Here is a 12224-nt window from a genome sequence, read left to right as displayed (position 1 = left end):
CCCTCTACTCAGTGATGTAGTCAAGTCACTGGTCGGAGTCATCACTGGTCGAGTCTCGAAAATTGTGACTTGATTCCGGATCAAGTCTGACTCCTGGACTCGTACTACAACACTGTCATATCAGAAATATATTTTCCTCTTTCAGACACAACCTATTCTGGTCCCAGAATCCATTTTTCAACAATTAGCCTGTCTAATTTTAATGTTTCTTTGGCAATGTAAGAAAACAGAGGGTGAGGTACAAAACACTCCAACTGCCAAGGAATCAGGTGACCTATGGTTACCAAACTGTACGTGGTGCTACTGGGTTACACAGTCGCAACTAATGATTACTTGGATAAAACATTCATCTAGATGGCTCGAAAATAGTACAAATCTATGGTGATCAATACGCAACAGTAGTAAGACCTTTTCTGGGAAAGAAGATCAACAGTAAGAACCTGTAGTCCAATCATCTGCTCCAGATTAGGAGGAAGTACCATGTAGTCTCCATCAGCCTATGGCTCATCACCCCTAACTGGTATTGTATATCTTACTGACTTCGCCCCATTATCACTAGATTCATGTTTTCAAAGGTGATCATTACTTCATTTATACCCCAAGTCTACACACCACCCATAGAAAAACACCTAATCAATACTCATAAAAGGACAACTGGTAGTGAACCAATAACACAGCTATAACAATCTATTGCTGTCATGACATGGAATAATACTATGCAAACTAAGTGCAAATGGGAATCTGAATCTGAGAACATTGAAAATGATTATTATTACACACTCATTCATATGGAAAGAGTATCAATGGAATATCATTAGTAGGTACATTCTAACTCGAGACAGAATGGTGAAGACCAGAAACAACCCATGAATGCTGGAGAAAATGTGGGGAATTGTCGACCTACGTCGTTTTTGGATTTTGTCATATTTATTTTACCCTGCCTAGTGGTTAGAAATTCTGGAATGGTGTTTTCGTCTCTGTAAACAATGTATTTAAATGTTTCCTGGAAAAGAATCCAAAGCGTGCCATAGTTAGTTATCCCTGAACGGTTTCAAAACCTATTAAATATACTCTTGTCTGCTTCAAAGAAATGTATTACAGCACATTGGTTAAATAAGGACATTCCTACTATGGAAGAATGGACTTGTAGAGTGAAAAAATGTGTTTAATGTAGAAGATCACCAATAAAATTAAACTGCAAACATATATGTGAAAAAAGAACAGTTCCTGTAGACAACTCATTAGTCTCAAGCAACCAACCATATGATCATTTGATTGTTTTTTAAAATATTGTATTTCCTTTAGTTGTTTAATTGTATAGTTATTTGGTTTGCTGTGTACTTGCCTGTATCTCAGAAGACCAGATCCTTAATGAGAACCACCATATTTGCTTCACAAACAATAATTATACTAGTTGACTACACAGACACAGTACTGATTCACCGCAATGGTTGCAAACGGGTAGGGGATGACTCAGGGTAGTTGAGGAGCTGGACAATAATGATGATGCTGATAATGTTGTTTCCACTACCTCTATTTTATTATTTATTTAACTAGGCAAGTCAGTTAAGAACAAATTCTTATTTACAATGACGGCCTACCAGAAGGCCTCCTGCGGGGACGGGGTCTGGGATTAAAACAAATAAATAAATACAATATAAATATAGGACAAAACACATCACGACAAGAGAGAAGACTACATAAAGAGAGACCTAAGACAACAACATAGCAAGGCAGCAACACATGACAACACAGTATGGTAGCAACACAACATAACAGCAACTGATGAATTGCTGTACTGTAAACCTATGCTTGAAAACATTTTTTTGGTACTTATATTTGTATTAGTTATCTGGCCAATAACCTTCTCTTCTCCCTCATGCCTATCTCTCTTATTATCATCCTATTTCTCTTCTTCCCCTATCTCTCTTCTCTCTCTCCCCCTCCATCCCAGGCTTTAGAGGTCTATAGAGACGACTGGAACAAGGTGTCAGAACACGTGGGGTCTCGTACCCAGGACGAGTGCATCCTCCACTTCCTGCGCCTGCCAATAGAAGACCCGTATCTGGAGGACTCCGCCTCCTCTCTTGGCCCATTGGCCTACCAGCCCGTTCCTTTCAGCCAATCAGAGAATCCGGTGATGAGCACCGTGGCGTTCTTGGCGTCCGTGGTTGATCCCCGAGTTGCCTCCGCCGCCGCCAAGGCTGCTTTGGGTACGTGTGTGTGTGTTTGCATGTGTGAGAGAGAGAGTGTTTGTGTTAACCCGGTCTCTGTCTCTCTGTAGAGGAGTTTTGTCGTGTGCGTGAGGAAGCTGACAAGGTTCTGGAGTTCCCTGCACTCAATGAGGCTGAGAAGGCAGGTAGGAGTCTGAAACACGGCAGATATACAGTACCAGTCAAACGTTTGGACACACCAACTCATTGAAGGGTTTTTCTTAATTTGACTATTTTGTACATTGAAGACATCAAAACTGTGAAATAACCCACATGGAATCATGTAGTAACCACAAAAGTGTTAAACAAATCCAATTATATTTGAGATTCTTCAAAGTAGCCACCCTTTGCCTTGATGACAGCTTTGCACACTCTTGGCATTCTCTCTACCAGCTTCACCTGGAACACTTTTCCAACAGTCTTCAAGGACTTCCCACATATGCTGAGCACTTGTTGGCTGTTTTTCCTTCACTCTGCGGTCCAACTCATCCCAAACCATCTCAATTGGGTTGAGGTTGAGTGATTGTGGAGGCCAGGTCATCTGATGCATCACTCTTCTTGGTCAAATAGCCCTTACGCAGCCTGGAGGTGTGTTGGGTCATTGTCCTGTTGAAAAACAAATGATATTCCCACTAAGAGCAAACCAGATGGGATGGCAGGTCGCTGCAGAATGCTGTGGTAGCCATGCTGGTTAAGTGTGCCTTGAATTCTAAATAGATCACTGACAGTGTCACCAGCAAAGCACCATCACACTTCCATGTTTTACGGTGGGAACCACACATGCAGAGATCATCCGCTCACCTACTCTGCGTCTCACATAGTCCAGCAGTGGGAACCAAAAATCTCAAATTTGGACTCATCAGACCAAAGGACAGATTTCCAGCAGTCTAATGTCCATTGCTCGTGTTTTTTGGCCCAAGCAAGTCTCTTCTTATTGGTGTCCTTCAGTAGTGGTTTTCTTGCAGCAATTTGACCATGAAGGCCTGATTCACACAGTATCCTCTGTACAGTTGATGTTGATGTGTCTGTTACTTGAACTCTGAAGCATTTATTTGGGCTGCAATTTCTGAGGCTGGTAACTCTAACGAACGTATCCTTTGCAGCAGAGGTAACTCTGGGTCTTCCTTTCCTGTGGTGGTCCTCATGAGAGACAGTTTCATCATAGCTTTTGATGGTTTTTGCGACTGCACACATTTTCCGTATTGACTGACCTTCATGTTTTAATGTAATGATGGACTGTTGTTTCTCTTTGCTTATTTGAGCTGTTCTTGGTATAATGTGAACTTGGTCTTTAACCAAATAGGGCTGCCTTCTGTATACCCCCTACTTTGTCACAACACATCTGATTGGCTCAAACGCATTAAGAAGGAAAGAAATTCCATAAATTAACTTTTAACAAGGCACACCTTTCAATTGAAATGCATTCTGGGGTGACTACCTCATGAAGCTGGTCGAGAGAATGCCAAGAGTTTGCAAAGGGTGGCTACTTTGAAGAATATCAAATATATTTTGATTTGTTTAAACATTTTTGGGTACTACATGATTCCTTCCATATATGTGTTATTTCGTAGTATTGATATCTTCACTAGTATTGTGCAATGTAGAAAATAGTAAAAATAAAGAAAACCCTGGAATGATTAGGTGTCTCCAAACTTTTGACTGGTAATGTATATATTACACACACTCCTCAACCCTCAAATACTGCAGTAGAGAATCCTTCCATCACACTTTCTCTCTCTAGGCCGGCATTGTAAATGATAATTTGTTCTTAACTGACTTGCCTAGTTAAATAAACTCTATCCCTCCCTCTCCTTCCCTGTAGATGTGATGGATGGTGAGAAGATGGAGACTGACTCTGGCTCCCAGCAGTCTCTGCAGGTGAGACTAGAAGTGACCTGTGGGGTCAGAGGAAGTGAGACAGGAATTTACACTCTGGTGTTTCTGAGAATCTGATTGTCAGTGGGTGATGATTGTGTGTGTGTGTGTTCCAGGCGGATAGACAGACGGTTCTAGAGCCCAGTGGAGGAGAGAGATTAGTGGAGGGAGAACGAGTTAAGAGAGAGAATGCTGAAATGACAGTCACAGAGGAGAGAGACTGCGATAGCGGAGGGAACCGCGAGTCAGGTGTGTGTGTCTAATTTATATTTTTACAGACAAGATGGTGTGTAATGATGTAAGTTCTAGATGATCTCCTCCCTTTTAGACCGAGGGGAGAAGGAGGAGATTGCGGGACGATGGAGGGAAGTAGAGCAGGATGAAGGGAGGAGACTAGCAGAGCTGGAGTTGGTAGATGGGACCGTTACCACGGCAGCAGCTGCTGCTCTAGGCGCCGCTGCTACTAAGGCCAAGGTAAGCCCCGCCCACAACCCCCAAACCACCCTATCGCTGCTCACTTACCCCACCCATCAGCCAATCCCTGTCAACTGCCCATTAATGAGGATAGGGGAGACGCTAGACGCCAGAGGAAATGCAGAGCGCCAGATTCAAATAAAATGCTATAAAATTCAAACTTTCCTCAAATCACACATGTAAGATACTCAATTAAAGCTCCACTCATTGTCAATCCAGCCAACATGTCAGATTTTAAAAATGCTTTTCGGCGAAAGCATATGAAGCTATTATCTGATAGCCTGCAGCCATCCTCACCAGCAGTAAACAAAGGGGCTAGCGTAGCAGGCGCTACACAAAACGCTGAAATGAAATATAAATGACTTTTGACGAGCTTCTTTGGTTGGCACTCCAATATGTGCCATAAACATCACAATTGGTCCTTTTGTACGATTAATTCCGTCCATATATATCGAAAATGTCCATTTATAAAGCGCGTTTGATCCATAAAGAAACAGCTTAGAAAATCGCAACATCACTACAAAATATTTCAAAAGTTGCCTATAAACTTTGCCAAAATATTTCAAACTACTTTTGTAATACAACGTTAGGTATTTTTAAACGTTAATAATCGATCAAATTGTAGACGGGGCAATCTGTATTCAATACATGAACGAAAAGAAAAAATCTCTGCTCTTCACGTCTTGTGCAACTCACAAATGTGTCCCCAGTTCCGATTTGGCCTACTTCCTGTTAAGACAAAGAAATAACCTCAGCCATATTCCTAACACTGGCGACATCGTGTGGAAGTGTAACAGTATAACTTTAGACCGTCCCCTCGCCCATACCCGGGCGCGAACCAGGGACCCTCTGCACACATCAATAACAGTCACCCACAAAGCATCGTTACCCATCGCTCCACAAAACCCCCGGCCCTTGCAGAGCAAGGGGAACAACTACTTCAAGGTCTGAGCAAGTGACGTCACCGATTGAAACGCTATTTAGCGCACACCACCGCTAACTAAGCAAGCCGTTTCACACCTGTTACAGAAGCAGTAGGAACTGAAAGTATGTTCCTATTAAATTTCCAATTGCAAAGACAATATAGGGAAGAGAGATGGGGAGGAGGGGGGGAATAATAATTCTAAACAGTTAGTCCTCTGGGTTTTGCCTGCTACATAAGTTCTGTTATACTCATGATTCAAACAGTTTTAGAAACTTCAGTGTTTTCTATCCAAATCTATGAATAATATGCATATCTTATATTCTTGGCATGAGTAGCAGGAAGTTGAAATTGGGCACGCTATTTATCCAAAAGTGAAAATTCTGCCCCCTAGCTTTTTGGCCTATCCCCCACTTTTTCTTTCTACTGGCCTGTCACAACATAACTTATGACCAAGCCAATCAACCACACCACCCTCTCTCTCCCCTTTTGTGATCATAATTTTTGGGGCAAATTTTAAACTTATTTGGTAACTCGCACACTGAGTATCCCAAACAACAGGAACACCTTCCTAATATTGAGTTACACCCCCCCTCTTTTACCCTCAGAACAGCATCAATTCGTTGGGGCACGGACTGTACAAGGTGTCCAAAGTATCCACAGGGATGCTGGCCCATGTTGACTCCAATGCTTCCCACAGTTGTCAACTTGGCTGGATGTCATTTGGGTGGTGGACCATTCTTAATACACATTGGAAACTGTTGAGTGTGAAAAACGCAGCAGGGTTGCAGTTCTTGACACAAACCGGTGCGCCTGGCACCTACTACCGTGCCCTGTTCAAAGGCACTTTAATATTTTGTCTTGCCCATTCACCCACTGAATGGCACACGTACACAATCCAGGTGTCCATTGGCTCAAGGCTTAGTCTTTTTTACTCTCTCTCCTGAGTGGTGTAGTGGTCTAAGGCACTGATTCTCAGTGCTATAGGCGTCACTACAGACACCCTGGTTCGAATCCAGGCTGTATCACAACCGGCCGTGATTGGGAGTTCCATAGGGCGGAGCACAATTGGCCCGGTGTCGGTCGTCATTGTAAATACGAATTTGTTCTTAACTGACTTGCCTAGTTAAATTTAAAACATCTACACTGATTTTTGAAGTGTATTTAACAAGTGATATCAATAAGGGATCATTGCTTTCACCTGGATTTACCTGGTCTGTCTGTGATGGAAATAAATGTTTTGTATTTTGTGTACAGCAAATAGATACAGTAATTCTCTCTCTTGCCCTCTCTCTCTAGCACCTAGCAGCAGTAGAGGAGAGGAAGATCAAGTCTCTGGTGGCTCTGCTGGTGGAGACTCAGATGAAGAAGCTGGAGATCAAGCTCAGACACTTTGAGGAGCTGGAGACCATCATGGACCGAGAGAAAGAGGCTGTGAGTATACAGATCTACATCTCGCCAATTGGGCTCTAGTTTGGGGGAGCTACTAACATGGCTTTGGGTATTTCATAATAGTTCCTAATAAATGTAACATTTATCTGTGTCCCTGTTTCCCTGCTCCTCTCTCACTGTGTGTAGTTGGAGCAACAGCGTCAACAGCTGTTGTCAGAGCGACAGAGTTTCCACTCTGAGCAGCTGAAACATGCAGAGATGAAGATTCTACAGCAGAGAGAGCAGCAAGCACCATACACTCCACAACAACACACAGGTCTGTACACACACGCAAACACACATGTTGTGAGTGCGAATGTCATGGTAAATATGTAACATCCATCTCCCACCTCTCCTTTAGGCCAGTCCATGCCCAGCCAGATGATGCCTACTGGGGGAAACTCTCTCACCATGGCCCCCCGACACCCTGGAGCTCCAAACGGCATGTGTGAGTACCCTCACCCCACACTGCCCCTTACCTCTAGAAAATGTTCACAAAAAATGACTTGGCATTCAGGCCAGATTTCAATATTGGTTTCATCAGACCAGAGAATCTTGTTTCTCATGGTCAGAGTCCTTTAGGTGCCTTTTGGCAAACTCCAAGCGGGCTGTTATGTGACTTTTACTGAGGAGTTGCTACCGTAAGGCCACTCTACCATCAAGGCCTGATTGGTGGAGTGCTGCAGAGATTGTTGTCCTTCTGGAATGTTCTGCCATCTCCACAGAGGAGCTCTGTCAGTGACCATCGGGTTCTTGGTCACCTCCCGATTGCTCAGCTTGGCCGTGTGGCCAGCTCTAGGAAGAGTCATGGTGGTTTCAAACTTCTTCCAGTTAAGAATGATGGAGGTCACTGTGTGTTCTTGGGGACATTCAATGCTGCACAAATGTTTTGGGACCCTTCCCCAGATATGTCTCAACACAATCCTGTCTCGGAGCTCTATGGACAATTCCTTCAACCTCATGGCTTTGACATGTACTGTTAACTGTCAGGATGTTATATAGACAGCTGTGTGCCTTTCCAAATCATGTCCAAACAATTCAGTATACCACAGGGGAACTTCAATCAATTTGTAAAAACATCTCAGGGATGGTCAATGGAAACAGAATGCGCCCTGAGCTCAATTTCGAGTCTCAGAGCAAAGGTTCGGAATACTCAAATCAAATCAAAGTTTATTTGTTATGTGTGCCGAATACAACAGTGAAATGCTTACTTACAGGCTCTAACCAATGATGTGGTAAAAAAAGGTGTGTGTGTGTGAGTAAAGAAATAAAACAACAGTAAAAAGACATTTGAAAAAAAGAGTAGAAAAGCTATATACAGTCACCAGTTAGTCAGGCTTATTGAGGTAGTATGTACGTGTAGGTATCTTTAAAGTCACTATGCATATATGATGAACAGAGAGTAGCAGAAGCGTAAAAAGAGGTTGGCGGGTGGTGGGACACAATGCAGATAGCCCGGTTAGCCAATGTGTGGGAGCACTGGTTGGTCAGGCCAATTTAGGTAGTATGTACATTAATGTATAGTTAAAGTGACTGTGCATATATGATAAACCGAGAGTAGCAGCAGCGTAAAAGAGGGGTTGGGGGGGCACACAATGCAAATAGTCCGAGTAGCCGTTTGGTTACCTGTTCAGGAGTCTTATGGCTTGGGGATAAAAACTGTTGAGAAGCCTTTTTGTCCTAGACTTGGCACTCCGGTACCGCTTGCCATGCGGTAGTAGAGAGAACAGTCTATGACTGGGGTGGCTGGGGTCTTTGACAATTTCTAGGGCCTTCCTCTGACACCACCTGGTGTAGAGGTCCTGGATGGAAGGCAGCTTTGCCCAGTGATGTACTGGGCTGTACGCACTACCCTCTGTAGTGCCTTGCGGTCGGAGGCCGAGCAATTGCCGTACCAGGCAGTGATGCAACCAGTCAGGATGCTCTCAATGTTGCAGCTGTAGAACCTTTTGAGGATCTCAGGACCCATGCCAAATCTTTTTAGTTTCCTGAGGGGGGTGGCTTTGTCGTGCCCTCTTCAACTGTCTTGGTGTTTTTTGACTTATGTAAATAAGGTATTTCTGTGTTTTATTTGTTTAAAAAAATTGCTACAATTTCTAAAAACCTGTTTTTGCTTTGTCATTATGGGATATTGTTTGAAGAAAATGTGTTTTAATCGATTTTAGAAAAAATGCTGTAACGCAACACAATGTGGAAAAGGGGACGGGGTCTGGATACTTTCCGAATGCACTGTATGTTGACGATTGAAGTTTGGGGAGGTGTATCTGCCACAGCCAAAAGTTGGTCATTGTTGTTGTTTTCCAACAGGAAGCCCCAAATCAACATAGCTGCCGTTGTTTTAAAGTTTTTCTTATTAATAAGATCAAAATAAACTTGTCTCTACCACCTGTATCACACACTCACGAACTGAAAACATTTGTACAATTCATTGGTTAGAAAGGTTTCAAATATCACATTCATTTGTATCCACTGTCTTATAAATCTCAGCAAAGTTGGTTCCTGTTTCAGTCATGGCTTTGTTCTTGTGGTCAATCAAAAACACCTTAATTGACTATAGTGCCTTCCACAATGCAAGCAATGGCCTTTGAGCACATGGATTTTACGAAGTTCATGCAGTTGATATGTAGGTGCAAGTCGGACATTTTTTTTTATCCCTATAATGCCACCCACTTTTTAAAAGGCGGTGACCAACGCTGGTAACTAACTGCATGAAACTGATCCGCTGGAACGTGCCCGCTCATGTAGTTTCTTCTTCTCTTCTGTCAGACCCACCACCACAGCCTGATGGGATAGCTCCGACCCAGCCTGGTCCTCCAAGCACAGCCGTACACAGCCGGGGAGCAGAAACATGAGACCACACCTTGACCCCAGTCACCTTATGAATACACACAGTACATATTTTGGATCCACAGTAAGAAACAGTCAAGGAATCTAATCTTCACATTGGACAGGTCCTCATGTGACTGTCATTTTGATGTCATTTAACCATTGTTACACACACTTGCTGTATGCTTTATTGACCAGTACTGAAGAGTGTACGCAAATCATTGTTTTATATGAAACTATCGATCTGTGTACGTGTCCTTTTTTAGTGTGTGAGTGTGTGTTCAGAGTTCAATGATGTTGGACTTGATACTCTATTTTACAGGACATTGACATCACAGATACAGTACTGGATACTGACTAAGTATGAAAGAAATATTGCACCATACTCTAACTAGCTGAAACAGTACTAGTGGCTAGTTTGGGATAATCAGTCATCTTGTGTCTGAGGGTGAGTGTTTTAGAGAGTATTATAGGTTGGTTTCTTTCATTCATTGACTGTAGAGTTTGATAGGACCAGAACCACAGTATAGCAGCCCTACTGGACCAGCGCTGCACCTCACCCTCATGATGGTCTTTCATAACTCATTGTCATATCCCTTTTTCTTTCATCCATCCCTCCCACCCACCCAGACATGTAGTTTGAAAACCATTAAAGTCAAACGGAGGATGAGGGATGAATACATTTATTTGCCACACATTACAATTATTAACTTTTAGGTTGTTTAAATGTCTTGATATACATGGGAAACAATTGAAAATGACAATATGAACAGGTAATACAGATTTTTTTGTTCATCTAATAAACAGCTGGATTCATTGGTCCACTCTATCCATTGTGGGCAGACATGTGCACAGAAATTGAAGTCCTATTTATATTTTAGACATTTAGCAGAAGATTTTGACCCTAAATGCTCTTGTAAGTCACTCTGGATAAGTGCCTTGCTCAAGAGCATATAGACAATTTCTCTTTACAACTCATTGTAAAAACCCATGTAATGAACAGAGCAGTAAAGCAGTAATCAACCTCTGGCTCCTCTCCAGTCGTCAGTCATGTTGAGGTTTAAGCCGCCTTCTGTTTCTCTGTTAAATTATAAAACAGTACCAGTCCAATCAGTAGGGTTTTCTATTGCATCAGTGTGATTCAAAGCAAAGTGATTTTTGAAGGTATAGGCCAATATGGACAGCATTAATTTTCTCCTTGTTTTGATCAGGACCAAAAAGTGTTGGATAAATCACACACAACCATCGGACAAAAAAATACATCTTCAACGTTTTACAAAATGCATTGTATTGGTCATTGTATACATTTTAAACCTAGCCTTACTCACCATAAAGCGATTTGGCAAGGTAGTATGTTGCAGTTCCTACAACAGTGAAAATTCCAATAACGATGAGAGTTTTAGTTGATACTGCCAGCAGACCGATTTTTAAGCCCCAGATAGCCAATCCCTGACTGTTGAAATTAAGGGAAATGTCCATTAATAATTTAATGACCAACTCACATCATTTTCACAGGGTCACAGTGATGAGGGAAATGGTGACAAAGACAATTACACTACTCACAGAACAAAAACCCTCGTTTGAGAGTCAGTATGTCTTTTGTAGATAGGTGCTCAGTTCAGACTCCACACAGGTGGTGAATCACTCCACAGAACACTTTCACTTGTTTAACCTAATGATGATAGCCTGGGAGTGGCAGTGTTGCTGAGACTCAAGTGGCCTCGGTTATGAAATAGGCGAAAATCACAGACATGCATGGATGCACGGCACCCCAGTGATAATTTAGCTTTCAATTATCTTGTCTCCTCTCTCTTCATTTTAGTTAGCTGGCAATATGATAATTTTAATGATGCGTCAATACAGCGCCGACATTCCATTGATTCGAGCAACACAGAGCCATATAGTTTGTCCTAAATATAAGGCTCTGTTGCTTTTATCAATGAAATGTTACACCTAATCTAATATGTCCAGTCGTTTCAACAAATTAAATGTTTGAATTAGACTCCCATCACATGCATAACTTGAAATGAGTACAAAAAACATCTATAACTGCCGTTACACGATGCCGTTTGTACGTAATTTTAGTTGCTTCGTGAAGCACCCACTCCCCCAAAAAAGCTAGTGGTGACAATCAGCGTTTGGGTCAATTCCCATTTCACCTTCCCCCAAGGATTCTTTATGATACAAATTAGGAATTTGAATTCTTAGTTCTTGAATTGACTGAACTGAAATAATATTGATCCGAACCCTGCTGACAAGTACAGTATAACACATTTGCTACTCACATAACCAAAGCCATCTTGTCTGAGATAATGAATATGTGGCTGTTCCACTGGATGTCAGAAGGTGAATTCACCAATTTGTAAGTCGCTCTGGATAAGAGCGTCTGCTAAATGACTTAAATGTAAATGTAAATGAATATGTCCCTTCAAGAGCCCAATGGTGTGTGTTCTGCGTTAATGATCGCTCTGGAAAACACCTAT

The 12224-nt window shown here is 42.2% G+C and overlaps 1 protein-coding gene and 1 long non-coding RNA gene across 3 annotated transcripts in view; one reads left to right on the top strand and one right to left on the bottom strand.

Annotated features, from left to right (window-relative positions):
• LOC135551919 (SWI/SNF complex subunit SMARCC1-like) overlaps positions 1-10562 on the top strand; it is a 27206-nt gene extending 16644 nt beyond the window's left edge. For both annotated transcript variants that reach the window (XM_064983201.1, XM_064983200.1), the window contains exons 18-26: positions 1955-2213; positions 2285-2359; positions 4036-4091; positions 4205-4337; positions 4417-4562; positions 6784-6918; positions 7063-7192; positions 7277-7363; positions 9682-10562. In XM_064983201.1, coding sequence (XP_064839273.1) covers positions 1955-2213; positions 2285-2359; positions 4036-4091; positions 4205-4337; positions 4417-4562; positions 6784-6918; positions 7063-7192; positions 7277-7363; positions 9682-9767 — 1107 coding nt within the window. In that variant the 3' untranslated portion in view covers positions 9768-10562. The remainder of the gene's footprint in view (positions 1-1954; positions 2214-2284; positions 2360-4035; positions 4092-4204; positions 4338-4416; positions 4563-6783; positions 6919-7062; positions 7193-7276; positions 7364-9681) is intronic.
• LOC135551922 (uncharacterized) lies at positions 10409-12224 on the bottom strand. Its single transcript, XR_010457392.1, has 3 exons — positions 12027-12224; positions 11070-11194; positions 10409-10821 (listed from the first exon to the last, which is right to left on the bottom strand). It is a non-coding gene; the product is annotated as an uncharacterized LOC135551922 (long non-coding RNA).

Source organism: Oncorhynchus masou, chromosome 13, assembly GCF_036934945.1.
Source record: "Oncorhynchus masou masou isolate Uvic2021 chromosome 13, UVic_Omas_1.1, whole genome shotgun sequence".
Lineage (NCBI taxonomy): Eukaryota > Metazoa > Chordata > Actinopteri > Salmoniformes > Salmonidae > Oncorhynchus > Oncorhynchus masou.
This window is presented reverse-complemented; position numbering and strand designations above follow the sequence as displayed.